A 16,796-nucleotide genomic window follows, 5' to 3' on the forward strand; every position below is an offset into this window, starting at 1 on the left:
GGCTTGGCTGAAACCATTGATTTCAATGGGATAGGCAGCAGTGCCGATCCCATTGAAAGCAATAAAATAGAATGCCGCAGACTTCTGCCCCAGCTGTGACAGCTGTGACAGCTGTGGCAGAGGATTCCTTCATCCCCGCGGTCCCCACGGCGATAAAGGAAACTCCTGCCACAGCTGTCACAGCTGTCACAGCTGTGGCAGAAGTCTGCGGCATTCTTCCAATGCTTTCAATGGGGCTAGCGCTGCTGTCGCTAGCCCCATTGAAAGCACTTGCGATATGCCGGTTCTATACCGGCCTCTTCCTTGCGCTGCGATGCGAGATTTTTCTCGTGCTCTCGCAGCGCAAGAAAGAAAATATCGCCAGTGGGTGGGAGCCCTTACATACATGATTTCATGCACATGCGTGCACATTTACGCACCCACATAGACTCCTATTGAGCTTCGGGTGCGCACAAAAATAGAGCATGTCACAAATTTTTTGCCCAAAGGGAACCTATTGAAGTCTATGGGTTTTGATGGTTGCAGTTTCTGTGGCCAATTTTCTGCACGTAAAGCTGTGTGGAAAATTGCCCATCTGCAGGAGGCCTAAGGCAAGAAAGAAGTGACAAATCACTTTTTGATATAGATTCCGTGTTGTTTCCATGTGGAATCTGCACGTGGATTTATCCATTGAAAAGAGCTAAAACCGCGTGTGCCAATTATTTGCATACCTGCAGCAGAAATCTGCAGCTCAGGGCTTAAGCAGATGGATCTGATGTTGTCCCGTTATGCAGCCCACATAACGGGATGAAACAAAGCCATTGATTTCAGTGGCTTACTTTTCTCTATCAGGACTCTCCATGAGAAGAGATAGGACTTGCCCAATCTTCCTGTTTTGCTTTTTTTCAAGCTCACGCACAATACCGCAGAGTTTGAATGGTCAAAAAAGAAGACCCCAGTTCATGCGTAACTACTAGAGATGAGCGAATCTACTCGGTTCGGGTGTTTTTGAACTCGAGCACCGCTTTTTCAGAGTAACTCACCGGGGGTGAGCGGGGGGTTGCAGAGGGGAGTGGTGGGGGGGAGAGAGAGCTCCCCCCTGTTCCCTACTGCTACCCTCCGCTCCACCACGCCGCCCCCCACCCCCCGGCGCCCCCGAATCTTTTTGCCCGAGTAGTGAGTTGCTCGGAAAAAGCGGTGCTCGAGTTCGAAAACACCCGAACCGAGTAGGTTCGCTCATCTCTAGTAACTACGTTCCGTAGCGGGAAATAATCAATGTCGATTCCGCCGTGTGAACATGCCCTTACAAAAATCTGGATAGCTGGGAATTACATGCAGTCTATATAGTAGAGACATAAAATTGCTGAGCTGGCCGTTTTTCTAAAACCTTGAACCTTAAGAAAGATGAACTACAGTAAGATCTTTATCCCTTTATTCTAAATGAAGATGGACTGACAGCTGTCAGCGCATTCAACGCGATCGCTTCAGCCTGCAGGACAACCGGAGAGAAGCCTCGTTTCATGTCGCTGCAGTCGCTCAGCAATACTCCAGCTTTAATGAATTTTGTTGTCTAGTCAAGGGTTATGAGCACATCTTGAAGACTGTATTTATAGAGCTGCTTTGCTTCTTTGGGTATTGAAGGATGTATTGTGATTGAATTTCACTTACATTTAGAAAGAATCAATAAAACCTCTCGCAGATCTACTCCAAGGAAAACCACATTCCTGCAGTCAGGTTAAGGACCGTGGAGGCCCCTAAGTGACATTTTCTTGGGTTGTCCCTCCTAATTATAGATAGACATATAGGCCCTTGTTTATAAATATTGCGCCAATTCATTTTAGAAGTCTTACATTGCATCATATTTAAAAAAAGTGGCCCACAGACTTGTTAATTTGGCCAATTTACACTACACAACAAATAGTAAAGCGCCAAAAATGCCGAAATATGTTTTGCACACATCAAAAATTCTACTGTAAAATATTCTGCAAAAATCATTATCTAATTACTGATTTTAACACATAAAATGGGGGCGAAGACATGAAAAAAAAAAACACCGTACCCTTATAGTTTATTTTGTGCCACAAAGTGCACCAATTTCCACATAAAGCTACTACATGCACCAAAATTGTGTCAGTTGGCATTCGGAAATATGTTTCACTCCTAAAATTCTATTCTGTATAATACTTAGTCAACAAGCAGAATAATAATAACAAAACTAAAAATTTAGGCAAAATCAAGCACAAAAAAAACTGTCCATGTAGTCGGATTTGCACCAAAAAAATGTGCCAAATGAGTGTAAACCACAATATATATACATATATATAGGTACAATATATATATATGAAAGTAAGTTTATTATGGCACTTATGTATGGATGTGTCTATATATATATATATATATATATATATATATATATATATAGACACATCTGTTGGAGACACATCCATTTAGAGGGCATATATATATGCCAAGGCTGATGGATGCGTGTGGGGAGCAAAGGCTGGCCTGTCTGGTCTGATCCTACGAATAAGCTACTGTAGTACAAATTGCTGGAAAGGTTCATGCAGGCTATGATAGCTATATTATTATATATATTATTTGTTCTGGTACAATAATATACTTTTGATTTAAGCCACCGGGCTAAGACCTGAGCCGTCTGATCCTCAATGTAATCACTGCCCTGTTTTTGCTTGGTAGTAAGCTTATATAAAATGTTATTTGCCCTCTATATGTTTTGGTTACCAAGTTGTGAAAGAATATAAACTTTTCTATGTACTTATTTTAAGCTCATCTCCTTGGCGTTTGGTAGAGGGCTTTATATCATAGCAGGGTTTGTGCAACCCACTGAGCCTTAAATCACTCATCTCAGTCGTCTGGTTTTTGATTTCTGTAACTAAAAATCCACAAAACATATTTCAAACGCAAGTAATTAAATGTACAACAAGGGTTTTTAAAGGACAAGTGTGACCACTACTGTAAATTAAGGAGTATTTCCCAGAGAATACAATAACACCTAGACATGTGAGTCCTTGAATTGTCCTCTTTTGTCAAGCCGTTAAAGGGGATGTTTCATAGAGACAAATGCTTACCATTTAGGCATGTGGAAATCATAAAGGGGTCTCTGACTAACACGTCTCCATTAGTTAAAGTGGTTCATAAAGAGTGGTTCTTGGTCTGGCAGGCCTGACAGGTCTTTGCATTACAGGATGGGGTATTCATTGAAAGCATACCTACACTTTTAGATGACTTTTCAGAATAAGTTGTTGTGTGTATATGAGTAATTACATTATGTCTAGCTGTTTTATGATTTGCATCCTGCATTTATCACCAGCTTACCTCTAAGACTTACTTTTCTGGAAGCATATCTGCGTGAACATCTCTCCCTCCTCCTCCTCCCTTCCCTCCGCTTTCTATATACTTCTTTGGGTAGCTTGAGCCATCCCTCTCTGTCACTTCCTGTTCTCTTTCTTGTTATCTCTGTTAGTAGAGATGGATTTCACTTGACAACAAAAGTGAACAACCGATTAAAAGTTGAGGAGACCCCTAATAGACAGTACTTTAGTACCTTAATTTTCCAGCACAAAAAACATAACTTTAGGTAAAGTTGCCAAAAAGACGGATGTTGATCCACCTTGCAACACACTGGTTTCACTTTGGGCTATGTAAGTAGGTAGCGCCTCAGTTTTCACTCTTGACCCCTCCAAGCAGAATTTGTTTTTTTGTTGTGGGGTTCCCAAGCCATTACTTGCAAGATACTCCTGGTCATGTCGTTGCTGATGCTACAATAGATGAAGGCGCAGTACCTGATGGTGTGAACAGGTGTGTAACCGGAGAACTTACAATGGTCAGGATTGGCAGCACAGTATCAATAACAGGGTCAGGGCATGCAGCAAGCAATAATGAAGCCCGATAAACAAGAGGAGGTCAGGGAATATAAAAGTCAGATAGAACAGGTACACCGGCAGGAAGTCAGAACTTTAAGGACCACAACAGCCAAGGAAAGCGATTGCTTAAGAATCCTCCATGAGATGAAAATGCCTAATATAGCTGGGGATGTCTGGTGATTGGAGGGGAAGAGTATAGAAGAGCATGTGACAGCCCTTTAAGAAAGGGGGCAGAAGTGAGCATGAACCCTATGAGCAGGAAGGCAAAGGAAGGCAGTAATGGTACCCGACTACGGCCCCAGCAACAGGAGAGCGGCGGTGGCTTTTCTTTCTGTTGTGAGCTTGACAATCTTCAGAGCTTTCCTTGAAATGAATAGGGTTGCGGTGTACATGAGCAACCAATGCTCTGTTCTCTAAGACCAACTGGACCCTGTTTTCGGGATCGGTGGGGGTCCGACTCCTCTATCAGTTTTCATTTATCCAATGGATGGGTGAAAACTTAAAAAAACATTAGGTTTTTGGAATACCCTTTAATGAGGCTGTGTGCCTAGGGAAGCATAAGCCAAAAATACGGCTCTGGCCATCAACTGTCATGCTGGGAGTTGTTGTTTTGCAATATCTAGAAAGCCACAGGTTGCTATATACGGTAGCGAATATCATTGGAGTCAATGAATCAGCCACATTTTTCATGTTCGCGGTTTTCTGCCTTTGTATTATATGCACATTGGTAAATATTTCATGCTGTAATTTATGATGATGCAGGTTATGGGAGCAGGCATGCTAGATGGAACCTAAGAAATGTTAATTGCTAGTCTCACTGAGAAAATGAAGGACGAATTGTACAATCGTTTCAAACGTTGGCATCTGCTTAAGTCCCCATTAGAGAAGAATCATGTTTAGATCATTTCACCGAAAGTCCTCTCAATGAATGATCTGCCGGCTACAGACTCTTCTCCGATGCTCCGCCGGTCATTGATCTATTCATTAGCTGCCTCAAATCTCCTCTTAAAAATTTGTGAACCGTTAACCTCCACACATTCACTACAACTACCATTATTATTATCATTATTATTATAGATTTAAATGGCGCTATCATGTTGTGCATGCGTAAAATCAATGAAGTAGGCAATGGAAAATGGCCAGAAGACTTATCATAAAGCCCTTTATGATATTTTGTTATGTCCTTCATTGTTTTTTCATTTGTCCTAATCCATCATTGACTTGGCTTACTATGGAAATGTTTTGTAAACCTAGCCCACCTAACCAGATGAAGTGTCTATGTTACGGTCAGAGTGCCCACCGCAATCAATACTGACCGTAAAGTGCCCCCCAATAAACAGTACTATCAGAAGAGTGTCCTTCACAAACAATACCTCCATTTATGCATCCATAAATGTAGGCGAATGTGCCTATAGTGGCCATGTGATTGTATAGTCAGGGCTGAACTTTTTGCTATGGTGGGCCGATATGGTAGTCTTAACTCTTTCAAATCCACTGTCTGACGACTGAAGACATTTTGATTGAAGGCTGTACAGCTCCGATGTCGGAAGACGTCCGGCAGGGTATTCTTACTGTATATTACTGGTTGCTCTGTTGTCGGGGGCCTCTCCAGCATGTCCCATACCGCAGTACTGGCTCTAGCCAGCAGATGGCGCCATTGTATAATGGCAGAAAGAGAAAAACCCCTAGGAAACCCTGAATCCAAAATTGGATTGCAAAGGGTTAAAACAATGCAGATATACCCCTAATTGAGAAATACTTGTATGGGATGCAGACCTTTCTGATAAGATTTCTGGTATCTCAGCTGGGCTGGCCTAAAACACCAAACTCATTATTTAACTCTGAGACATTAACAACCATTGAAATACCTGCTGGGTTAACCCCCTAGCACCCCAATATGTATATGTAAGTCCTGTATACACAGGGTTTGTATGGAGCAGGATCAGGAGTATTGCTGAAGTATTGCAGTATATGGTGTAAGCGATGAAACGATTGCAAGTTCCCAATAGGGACTAAAGAAATAAATAAAAAGACGTTTATTATTGAAAAAAATAGAGGATATTAAAAAGTGAAAAAAATATAATTAAGTTCCAAAGTTGGTACCGGCATTTATTTTTTACCAGCCAAATTAACAGTGGGTAAAAAATAGTTGCTCATTGGGAATAATGCCAGGCAGAAACCAGGGCCGTAAGCACTTCTACTCACCAAAGCAGCTCTACTCCGACTGCTGTGGCTTCTGTATGCACAGACCCTGCTTCCTCAGACGTCGGGAGAGGAAGCATAGTCTCTGTGTACACTCATCCACTTCTTAGGTGAGTAATACTATTGGCAACCATGGTTGTTGCCTAAGGGCACTAAAGAGGCACAATATTACTGTTAGGGACATTCAAAGGGCACACCATTACTATTTGGTCCACTATCGGGAATGCACTATTATTATTGGGGGCACTACTACCTTTGAGGCCACTAAAGTGGGAAGGCTATTACTATTGGGGGTTACTAAGAGAAGAGGCACTTAGAATTGGGGCCACTATCAGGATACTATTACTATTGTGGTCACTAGCGTGGCATAGTATTGCTATTGGGGCTACACTATTATTATTTGGGATACTATCAGGGCCACTATTACTATTGGGGCCATTACGTCGGTATGCTATTGTTATTGGGTCCACTAAGGAGGCACACTATTACAATTGGGTGCACTGTAACCAATGGAGCCACTGAGAGGGGGCTCGTTTACTACTGGGGCCTCTGAGATGGGGTGCTATTACTTTTGCAAATGACACTGTTGTTGATAATACCAACAGATGCAAGTGGCAAGATGTCATATCATCTTTCCGCTTACTCTCCAACACAGTCGATGGAGAAATATTTCCAAGGTTACTTTCTGATATTTCCGTGAGACTTTTTTGTGGTTTTGTCATTTTTTTTTTACCATGATTTGTATAATTGCTGTAAAACTATGATAATGAGGCAAAAAGTGACAAAGTCGCAATAACCTTCTATACAGCTCCAACGAGCCATCTACAGTCCCAATGCACTAGCAGCAGGTGGTCGAACAGCAGCATATGATGAGATTAAACTCATGTAATTTTACAAGTGCCGTGAGGACTGTGTCTACAGGGAGAAGCAGCATTCATATGCTCAGGATCCATACAAGGATCCCTATGGACCTAACCCATGTCTGGAATATTAATGAGAGTGAGTTGGGGCGTTTTTATGTCCTTGTTTGCATATTAGAAATTATAAGTGATTGTGAATACTATTTTTTTATTTAAAGGAGTTGTGCCAGAATAGTTAGTTATCCCCTATGCACAGAATAGAGAATAACTTTCTGAACGGTAGGGGTCTTACCACTGAGATCCCATTGATCTAAAGAATGGGTATCCTGTGTCCCCCATCATTCTCACTGTGGGGTTACTGCCACCCCACAGTGAGGAGGAGACTGAATGGAGTGCTGGTCACGCAAGCGCACTAGCGCTTCATTCTCTCTTAATGGGGCTGCCAAGATACCAGAGTGGTGGTAACCCGCTTGGGTATTTCCATCACTCCCATTGAAGATGAATGGAGTGCTGATTGTGTATGCTCGGCCAGCACTCTATTTAGAGTGATGTCATTGGGAGGGGAGAAGCGACCCCCGCATTGACAGGAGAGCAGAACATGGAAGACCCGTTCACCAGATCAGTAAGACCTCCATCGATCAGCAACCTATCCCCCATCCTTAGGATAGGGGCTAGCTTGATATCTTGAACAACCCCCTTATTATGGTCATTTTTGATTATGTATCGTATATACTATATTGTATCCATTTTTTCCCCCCACAGAGCTTGACGCACCCAAGAATTTACGTGTTATATCTCGTGCATCATCAACTTTGGAACTTGAGTGGGACAACAGTGATGCAGAGGGTGAGGGGTACCGAGTGGTATTCAGCACCTTAGCTGGAGATCAGTACCACGAACTCAGGGTACCACGGTATGCTGGCCAGACCACAAGAGCCACACTTACAGGTGAGCATGTGAACACTGGCATAAAGTATGGCAAAAGTTTGAAGAAACTTTTTGGAAAAAACTGTTGTGTCTCATGTAGAGCTGGAGGGAGCAATGCACGAACATTGAAGAGAGAATTTATGTGTCATGCAACTCCCCCTCAGGCATTGTATTAAGCATTACATAGTGTATCACTTTTGCCCGGAATGTTCCTTTAAGTTGTTGAGAAACAAAAATGTGATACAAAAATATATGTGAACCAAAAATGATTGCATATTTTTAGATAAAAGTTAAAACAAAGGCACACAACCATATTTAGTGTGACTGCCTGTGTATTTGTAAAGGGTTAACCCTATTGATGTGACTGACTTTATATTGTATAGTATATGCTTAAAGACCTTCCAGGGAGGTCACATGACACAACTGAGCCTTGTTTGGATAAAGTGAAAACTACCTTTGGCTCTGCCTCCATCTGTCACCACTGTACCATCACATACCATCCACCTGCTTCAACTTGGCACACTAGTCAGGATGGCACAACTGGTGGCAGGCAGAGATATTGAGGATCTTGCCAGGTTACCGAGGACAGCAACCAAAAAGGAAGGGTGGAAATGTAATGCGTTAACACTATTGATGTGCCTGAATTTACAATGTTAACATTGTATATGTGTTTAAGGACCTTCAAGAGATGTCACATGATGTAAATGATCCCTTGCTCTGATACAGTGAAAATGACCATTGACTTCACCCCTGTCTGTCACATACCGTATTCCATGGATAAACCGATGGCACATGAAAAAACTCATGACATATCCTATTTCTGTCTGTTTTCAGGGATAATAATAGGGCATGCAATGTGCAGGGTCATGGACAGCATATGAAAAGGTGTCCATGTGCTGTTCAATGAGACTTGTCACCAAGTTTCGTGGGTGCAACTCACATTACAGCCATGTGCCCTCAGCCTTATTTCCTAGCAATACATATGGACCATGCCCTACTGTTCTGCCAGTGGATGTGACTTGTCATGATGTATGTATCTAAGTCAGAATGCTAAATATATAAATGTTACGGACAAACTGTAAACCCATAAAGTGCTCCATACTTCATTAATACTGGGCAGCCTCCAGCCCTGCTGTTATCTTGGAGGACATCCAATGCAAACTTCCCAGTGAAATGTTAGGTCAAAACCAGCATTAACATATTGCACCAAACGGATACTTTAGTACTCTTAATTTTAAGAGGTTTAATGGCTGTGGCAATCATTACATTAACACCCCGGGCGAAAATGTGCAGCGCCGGAGGGGGTGGTGCGTGACACAGAGATACAGAGAACTCCAGAGTTGTGCACCATCCCCTCAGGTTCTGCAGTAACCATAAGGCAGGCTATTGGTTCTGGCTGTAGAGTCCTTGTGTTGGCTTGCAGAATGCTAAAAAAGAGAAAACAGAAGCAAAGTCTGGAGAGAAGTCTTTGAAAAATGTATTTAGCCATTTCTAAATTGTATTTGTATACAAGGTGACCAACGCTAATGGCGGCCAACGCTTTCCACAGTCCACTAATGCAATATTAATAGTGTTCTAGAACATTCTACTCCCCTCCTCTTACGGGTTGTCTCTGTAGGAGGCAAATTCATTAGCTCTCTTTTAAAGCAAATTTGCGTATTGTAAGCCATCCGTAATATAGATATGTATTATAGATGTGCTACAGTTGACATTACAACTATATGTAAGTCAGTATTTCATCAGTATTTGCCTCCATATTTACTGTAAGTTTTTATTTGCTACTTGGCAAATACTGATCTCTTTTTGCCCAACAGAAATTTACCAATACGAAAGCAAAAACGAAAAAAAAATGGTCATGCTGCATTTTTGCAGTCCACAAAACATGGACTAAATACAGTAAAATGTGGTCATTTGAAAGCGGCTTATTTTCAAATGATTTTTTAATTCATTTTCAATGGCACAATCTATATATTAAAAATCCCACTAAGTCTAATAATAAGTTGATAGTTTCACTGTGCCTAAAAGTAAGTTGACACTCCCTATTTTGTAGAGGAAAGTTTTCTGCAGCCATCATCATTACAGGAATGATTACAATCAGAGGTAACACCTGTATAATATATATATATATATATATATATATATATATATATATACACACCTTGTCCGCAACTGCCAGATGAATATATGTTTCCCTGGCATCAGGTGAGCTAACACATTTTTAACTGCCCGGCCTGCTCTTAAGTGCCTATCCGTGTGCACTAGAGATGAGCGAACACCAAAATGTTCGGGTGTTCGTTATTCGTAACGAACTTCCCGTGATGCTCGAGGGTTCGTTTCGAACAACGAACCCCATTGAAGTCAATGGGCGACCGGAACATTTTTGTATTTCGCCGATGCTCGCTAAGGTTTTCATGTGTGAAAATCTGGGCAATTCAGGAAAGTGATGGGAATGACACAGTGACGGATAGGGCAGGCGAGGGGCTACATGTTGGGCTGCATCCTAAGTTCACAGGTCCCACTATTAAGCCACAATAGCGGCAAGAGTGGGCCCCCCCCCCCTCCCAACAACTTTTACTTCTGAAAAGCGCTCATTAGCATGGCATACCTTTGCTAAGCACCACACTACCTCCAACAAAGCACAATCACTGCCTGGATGACACTCCGCTGCCACTTCTCCTGAGTTACATGCTGCCCAACCGCACCCCCTCCCCCCCACAGCGCACACCAAACTGTCCCTGCGCAGCCTTCAGCTGCCCTCATGCCACACCACCCTCACGTCTATTTAGAAGTGCGTCTGCCACGACGAGGGACCGCAGGCACACACTGCACAGGGTTGGCACGGCTAGGTAGCGACCCTCTTTAATAGGGGCGGGGCGATAGCCCACAATGCTGTACAGAAGCAATGAGAAATACAATCCTGTGCCACCGCCATCAGGAGCTGCACACGTGGGCATAGCAATGGGGAACCTATGTGCCACACACTATTCATTCTGTCAAGGTGTCTGCATGCCCCAGTCAGACTGGTTATATGCACCTTAACAGTAACCGCGTTGGTGGTAATGTGGTGGTGACTGCGGACCTAGTACCACGGTTGTATTTTGTTGGTTTTCGGAATGCGGCCAGGATTAAGTGGGCCGTGGCGGGGGGATGGTGTGGGGGCTCTCGTTGTGTCGGTAAAGGTGAAATTCTTGGACTGCCACCAGACGAAGCAATGCAAAGACATTTGCCAAGAATGTTTTCCCTGTTGGAGGAGGAGGGGGATGTTTTTGAGGCACTACGTGTCCTCTCCACGTGTCCGTGGTTATATGCACCTTAACAGTAACCGCGTTGGTGGTAATGTGGTGGTGACTGCGGACCTAGTACCACGGTTGTATTTTGTTGGTTTTCGGAATGTGGCCAGGATTAAGTGGGCCGTGGCGGGGGGATGGTGGGGGGGCTCTCTAGTAGTGTCGGTAAAGGTGAAATTCTTGGACTGCCGCCAGACGAACCAATGCAAAGGCATTTGCCAACAATGTTTTCCCTGTTGGAGGAGGAGGGGGATGTTTTTGAGGCACTACGTGCCCTCTCCACGTGTCCGTTCCATGTAAGCAATAGTAGCACTCAAGACAGGCCCCAGTAACAATTCTGAAGCAGCAGTATAGCGGGAGCGCAGTCTTCGTTCCATGTAAGCAATAGTAGCACTCAAGACAGGCCCCAGTAACAATTCTGAAGCAGCAGTATAGCGGGAGCGCAGTCTTCGTTCCATGTAAGCAATAGTAGCACTCAAGACAGGCCCCAGTAACAATTCTGAAGCAGCAGTATAGCGGGAGCGCAGTCTTCGTTCCATGTAAGCAATAGTAGCACTCAAGACAGGCCCCAGTAACAATTCTGAAGCAGCAGTATAGCGGGAGCGCAGTCTTCGTTCCATTTCAGTAGCCTTAGTATAGCCAAGGCACAAGTGACATTTATGTAGCTAAACTGTAGGCCAACCCCACACACCTTTCTGTACCATGAGTGCAGGCGAAGAACATAGAAATTACTATGATTACACTGTAGGTGAGGGCCCCAAAAAATTGGTGTACCAACAGTACTAATGTACCTCAGTAAAAATTGGCCATGCCCAATCAAGATGGCAGGTGAATCGCTTTGGTTAATGTGGCTTAAGTGGTAACTAGGCCTGGAGGCAGCCCAGTGTAACGAAAAATTGGTTCAAGTTAAAGTTCCAACGCTTTTAAGCTAATTGAAACTTATAAAAATTGTTCTGAAAAATTATTTGAGTGAGCCTTGTGGCCCTAAGAAAAATTGCCCGTTCAGCGTGATTACGTGAGGTTTCAGGAGGAGGAGCAGGAGGAGGAGGAGGAGGAATATTAGACACAGATTGATGAAGCAGAAATGTCCCCGTTTTGGATGGTGAGAGAGAACGTAGCTTCCATCCGCGGGTGCAGCCTACGTATTGCTTACGTATCGCTGCTGTCCGCTGGTGGAGAACAGAAGTCTGGGGAAATCCAGCCTTTGTTCATCTTGATGAGTGTTAGCCTGTCGGCACTGTCGGTTGACAAGCGGCTACGCTTATCGGTGATGATTCCCCCAGCCGCACTAAACACCCTCTCCGACAAGACGCTAGCCGCAGGACAAGCAAGCACCTCAAGGGCATACAGGGCTAGTTCAGGCCACGTGTCCAGCTTCGACACCCAGTAGTTGTAGGGGGCAGAGGCGTCACCAAGGATGGTCGTGCGATCCGCTACGTACTCCCTCACCATCCTTTTGCAGTGCTCCCGCCGACTCAGCCGTGACTGGGGAGCGGTGACACAGTCTTGGTGGGGAGCCATAAAGCTGGCCAGGCCCTTAAAGACTGTTGCACTGCCTGGGATGTACATGCTGCTCGATCTACGCACATCCCCTGCAACATGGCCCTCGGAACTGCGCCTTCTGCCACTAGCGCTGTCGGCTGGGAATTTTACCATCAGCTTGTCCGCAAGGGTCCTGTGGTATAGCAACACTCTCGAACCCCTTTCCTCTTCGGGAATCAGAGTGGGCAGGTTCTCCTTATACCGTGGATCGAGCAGTGTGTACACCCAGTAATCCGTAGTGGCCAGAATGCGTGCAACGCGAGGGTCACGAGAAAGGCATCCTAACATGAAGTCAGCCATGTGTGCCAGGGTACCTGTACGCAACACATGGCTGTCTTCACTAGGAAGATCACTTTCAGGATCCTCCTCCTCCTCCTCCTCCTCTTCAGGCCATACACGCTGAAAGGATGACAGGCAATCAGCCGGTGTACCGTCAGCAGCGGGCCAAGCTGTCTCTTCCCCCTCCTCCTCATCCTCCTCATGCTCCTCCTCCTCCTCCTGTACGCGCTGAGAAATAGACAGGAGGGTGCCCTGACTATCCAGCGGCATACTGTCTTCCCCCGCCCCCGTTTCCGAGCGCAAAGCAGCTGCCTTTATGGTTTGCAGGGAATTTCTCAAGATGCATAGCAGAGGAATGGTGACGCTAATGATTGTAGCATCGCCGCTCACCACCTGGGTAGACTCCTCAAAATTACCAAGGACATGGCAGATGTCTGCCAACCAGGCCCACTCTTCTGAAAGGAATTGAGGAGGCTGACTCCCACTGCGCCGCCCATGTTGGAGTTGGTATTCGACTATAGCTCTACGCTGTTCATAGAGCCTGGCCAACATGTGGAGCGTAGAGTTCCACCGTGTGGGCACGTCGCACAGCAGTCGGTGCACTGGCAGCTTAAAGTGATGTTGCAGGGTGCGCAGGGTGGCAGCGTCCGTGTGGGACTTGCGGAAATGTGCGCAGAGCCGGCGCGCCTTTACGAGCAGGTCTGACAAGCGTGGGTAGCTTTTCAGAAAGCGCTGAACCACCAAATTAAATACGTGGGCCAGGCATGGCACGTGCGTGAGGCTGCCGAGCTGCAGAGCCGCCACCAGGTTACGGCCGTTGTCACACACGACCATGCCCGGTTGGAGGCTCAGCGGCGCAAGCCAGCGGTCCGTCTGCTGTGTCAGACCCTGCAGCAGTTCGTGGGCCGTGTGCCTCTTATCGCCTAAGCTGAGTAGTTTCAGCACGGCCTGCTGACGCTTGCCCACCGCTGTGCTGCCACACCGCGCGACACCGACTGCTGGCGACATGCTGCTGCTAACACATCTTGATTGTGAGACAGAGGAGGAGGAGGAGGAGGAGGGTGCTTTAGTGGAGGAAGCATAGACCTCCGCAGATACCAGCACCGAGCTGGGGCCCGCAATTCTGGGGGTGGGTAGGACGTGAGCGGTCCCAGGCTCTGACTCTGTCCCAGCCTCCACTAAATTCACCCAATGTGCCGTCAGGGAGATGTAGTGGCCCTGCCCGCCTGTGCTTGTCCACGTGTCCGTAGTTAAGTGGACCGTGGCAGTAACCGCGTTGGTGAGGGCGCGCACAATGTTGCGGGAGACGTGGTCGTGCAGGGCTGGGACGGCACATCGGGAAAAGTAGTGGCGACTGGGAACTGAGTAGCGCGGGGCCGCCGCCTCCATGATACTTTTGAAGGACTCCGTTTCCACAACCCTATACGGCAGCATCTCAAGGCTGATGAATTTTGCGATGCGGACGGTTAACGTTTGAGCGTGCGGGTGCGTGGCGGCGTACTTGCGCTTGCGCTCGAACACTTGCGCAAGCGACGGCTGAACGGTGCGCTGAACTACACTGCTGGATGGGGCCGAGGACAGCGGAGATGAGGGTGTGGGTGCAGGCCATGAGGCGGTAGTGCCTGTGTCCTGAGAGGGGGGTTGCATCTCAGTGGCAGGTTGGGGCACAGGGGGAGAGGCAGGGGTGCAAACCGGAGGCGGTGAACGGCCTTCGTCCCACCTTGTGGGGTGCTTGGCCATCATATGTCTGCGCATGCTGGTGGTGGTGAGGCTGTTGGTGTTGGCTCCCCGGCTGAGCTTTGCGCGACAAAGGTTGCACACCACTGTTCGTCGGTCGTCAGGCGTCTCTGTGAAAAACTGCCAGACCTTAGAGCACCTCGGCCTCCGCAGGGTGGCATGGCGCGAGGGGGCGCTTTGGGAAACACTTGGTGGATTATTCGGTCTGGCCCTGCCTCTACCCCTGGCCACTGCACTGCCTCTTGCAACCTGCCCTGCTGATGCCCTTGACTCCCCCTCTGAAGACCTGTCCTCCTGAGTAAGCGTTGCACACCAGGTGGGGTCAGTCACCTCATCGTCCTGCTGCTCTTCCTCCGAATCCTCTGTGCGCTGCTCCCTGGGACTTACTGCCCTTACTACTACCTCACTGCAAGACAACTGTGTCTGATCGTCATCGTCCTCCTCACCCACAGAAAGTTGTTGAGACAGTTGGCGGAAGTCCCCAGCCTCTTCCCCCGGACCCCGGGAACTTTCGAATGGTTGGGCATCAGTGACGATAAACTCCTCTGGTGGGAGAGGAACCGCTGCTGCCCAATCTAAGCAGGGGCCCGAGAACAGTTCCTGGGAGTGCTCCCGCTCCTGAGCAGGTGTTATTGTAGTGGAGTGAGGAGGCTGGGAGGAAGGAGGAGCAGCAGACAGAGGATTCGGATTGGCAGCAGTGGACGGCGCAGAACTGCGGGTAGACGATAGGTTGCTCGAAGCACTTTCTGCCATCCAGGACAGGACCTGCTCACACTGCTCATTTTCTAATAACCGTCTCCCGCGTGGACCCATTAATTGGGCGATGAATGTGGGGACGCCAGAAACGTGCCTCTCTCCTAATCGCGCAGCAGTCGGCTGCGACACACCTGGATCAGGAGCTTGGCCTGTGCCCACACCCTGACTTGGCCCTCCGCGTCCTCGGCCACGTCCACGTCCACGTCCTCTAGGCTTACCCCTACCCCTCAGCATGCTGTATTACCAGTGATTAGATTTCCCAGGCAGGAAATAAATTGGCGCAAGACTGCAGGCCAAATATAATTTTTGCCCTTTTTGGAAAACGAAAGGCCCCACTGCCTCTAGTGAATGAATTATCTAAGTTTAATAACTGTGCTGTGTCCCTGCTTATGTGTCACAGAACGTGAGGGTAGCAGAGTTATTATAACTCTTGGAGAGCAGGTATTTTTTTTCCCAATTAAGGAAAGCAAATGGCGAACCCAGCAGTAAAGCGTAGCTGGCTGCGTATGATTTAGCAATGTTTTTCACGCAGCTCACACGTCTACACAGGCGTAAGGACGGACACAGGCTGGACAAATAGATTTGTTTTCAGTTTTTTCCCACCAACAGGCAGCACTGCGTATATTCAATGAACCTGCGAAGTTTAATAACTGCGCTGTGTCCCTGCTTATGTGTCACAGAACGTGAGGGTAGCAGAGTTATTATAACTCTTGGAGAGCAGGTATTTTTTTTCCCAATTAAGGAAAGCAAATGGCGAACCCAGCAGTAAAGCGTAGCTGGCTGCGTATGATTTAGCAATGTTTTTCACGCAGCTCACACGTCTACACAGGCGTAAGGACGGACACAGGCTGGACAAATAGATTTGTTTTCAGTTTTTTCCCACCAACAGGCAGCACTGCGTATATTCAATGAACCTGCGAAGTTTAATAACTGCGCTGTGTCCCTGCTTATGTGTCACAGAACGTGAGGGTAGCAGAGTTATTATAACTCTTGGAGAGCAGGTATTTTTTTTCCCAATTAAGGAAAGCAAATGGCGAACCCAGCAGTAAAGCGTAGCTGGCTGCGTATGATTTAGCAATGTTTTTCACGCAGCTCACACGTCTACACAGGCGTAAGGACGGACACAGGCTGGACAAATAGATTTGTTTTCAGTTTTTTCCCACCAACAGGCAGCACTGCGTATATTCAATGAACCTGCGAAGTTTAATAACTGCGCTGTGTCCCTGCTTATGTGTCACAGAACGTGAGGGTAGCAGAGTTATTATAACTCTTGGAGAGCAGGTATTTTTTTTCCCAATTAAGGAAAGCAAATGGCGAACCCAGCAGTAAAGCGTAGCTGGCTG

The 16,796-nt window shown here is 46.4% G+C and overlaps 1 protein-coding gene across 1 annotated transcript in view; it reads left to right on the top strand.

The window, feature by feature from the left end:
• The window catches only part of TNR (tenascin R), a 509,827-nt gene that overhangs the window by 357,396 nt on the left and 135,635 nt on the right, over nt 1-16,796 (top strand). The window contains exon 9 of the mRNA XM_066597493.1: nt 7,688-7,873. Coding sequence (XP_066453590.1) covers nt 7,688-7,873 — 186 coding nt within the window. The remainder of the gene's footprint in view (nt 1-7,687; nt 7,874-16,796) is intronic.

This window comes from Eleutherodactylus coqui, chromosome 3 (assembly GCF_035609145.1).
Source record: "Eleutherodactylus coqui strain aEleCoq1 chromosome 3, aEleCoq1.hap1, whole genome shotgun sequence".
Classification (NCBI taxonomy): domain Eukaryota; kingdom Metazoa; phylum Chordata; class Amphibia; order Anura; family Eleutherodactylidae; genus Eleutherodactylus; species Eleutherodactylus coqui.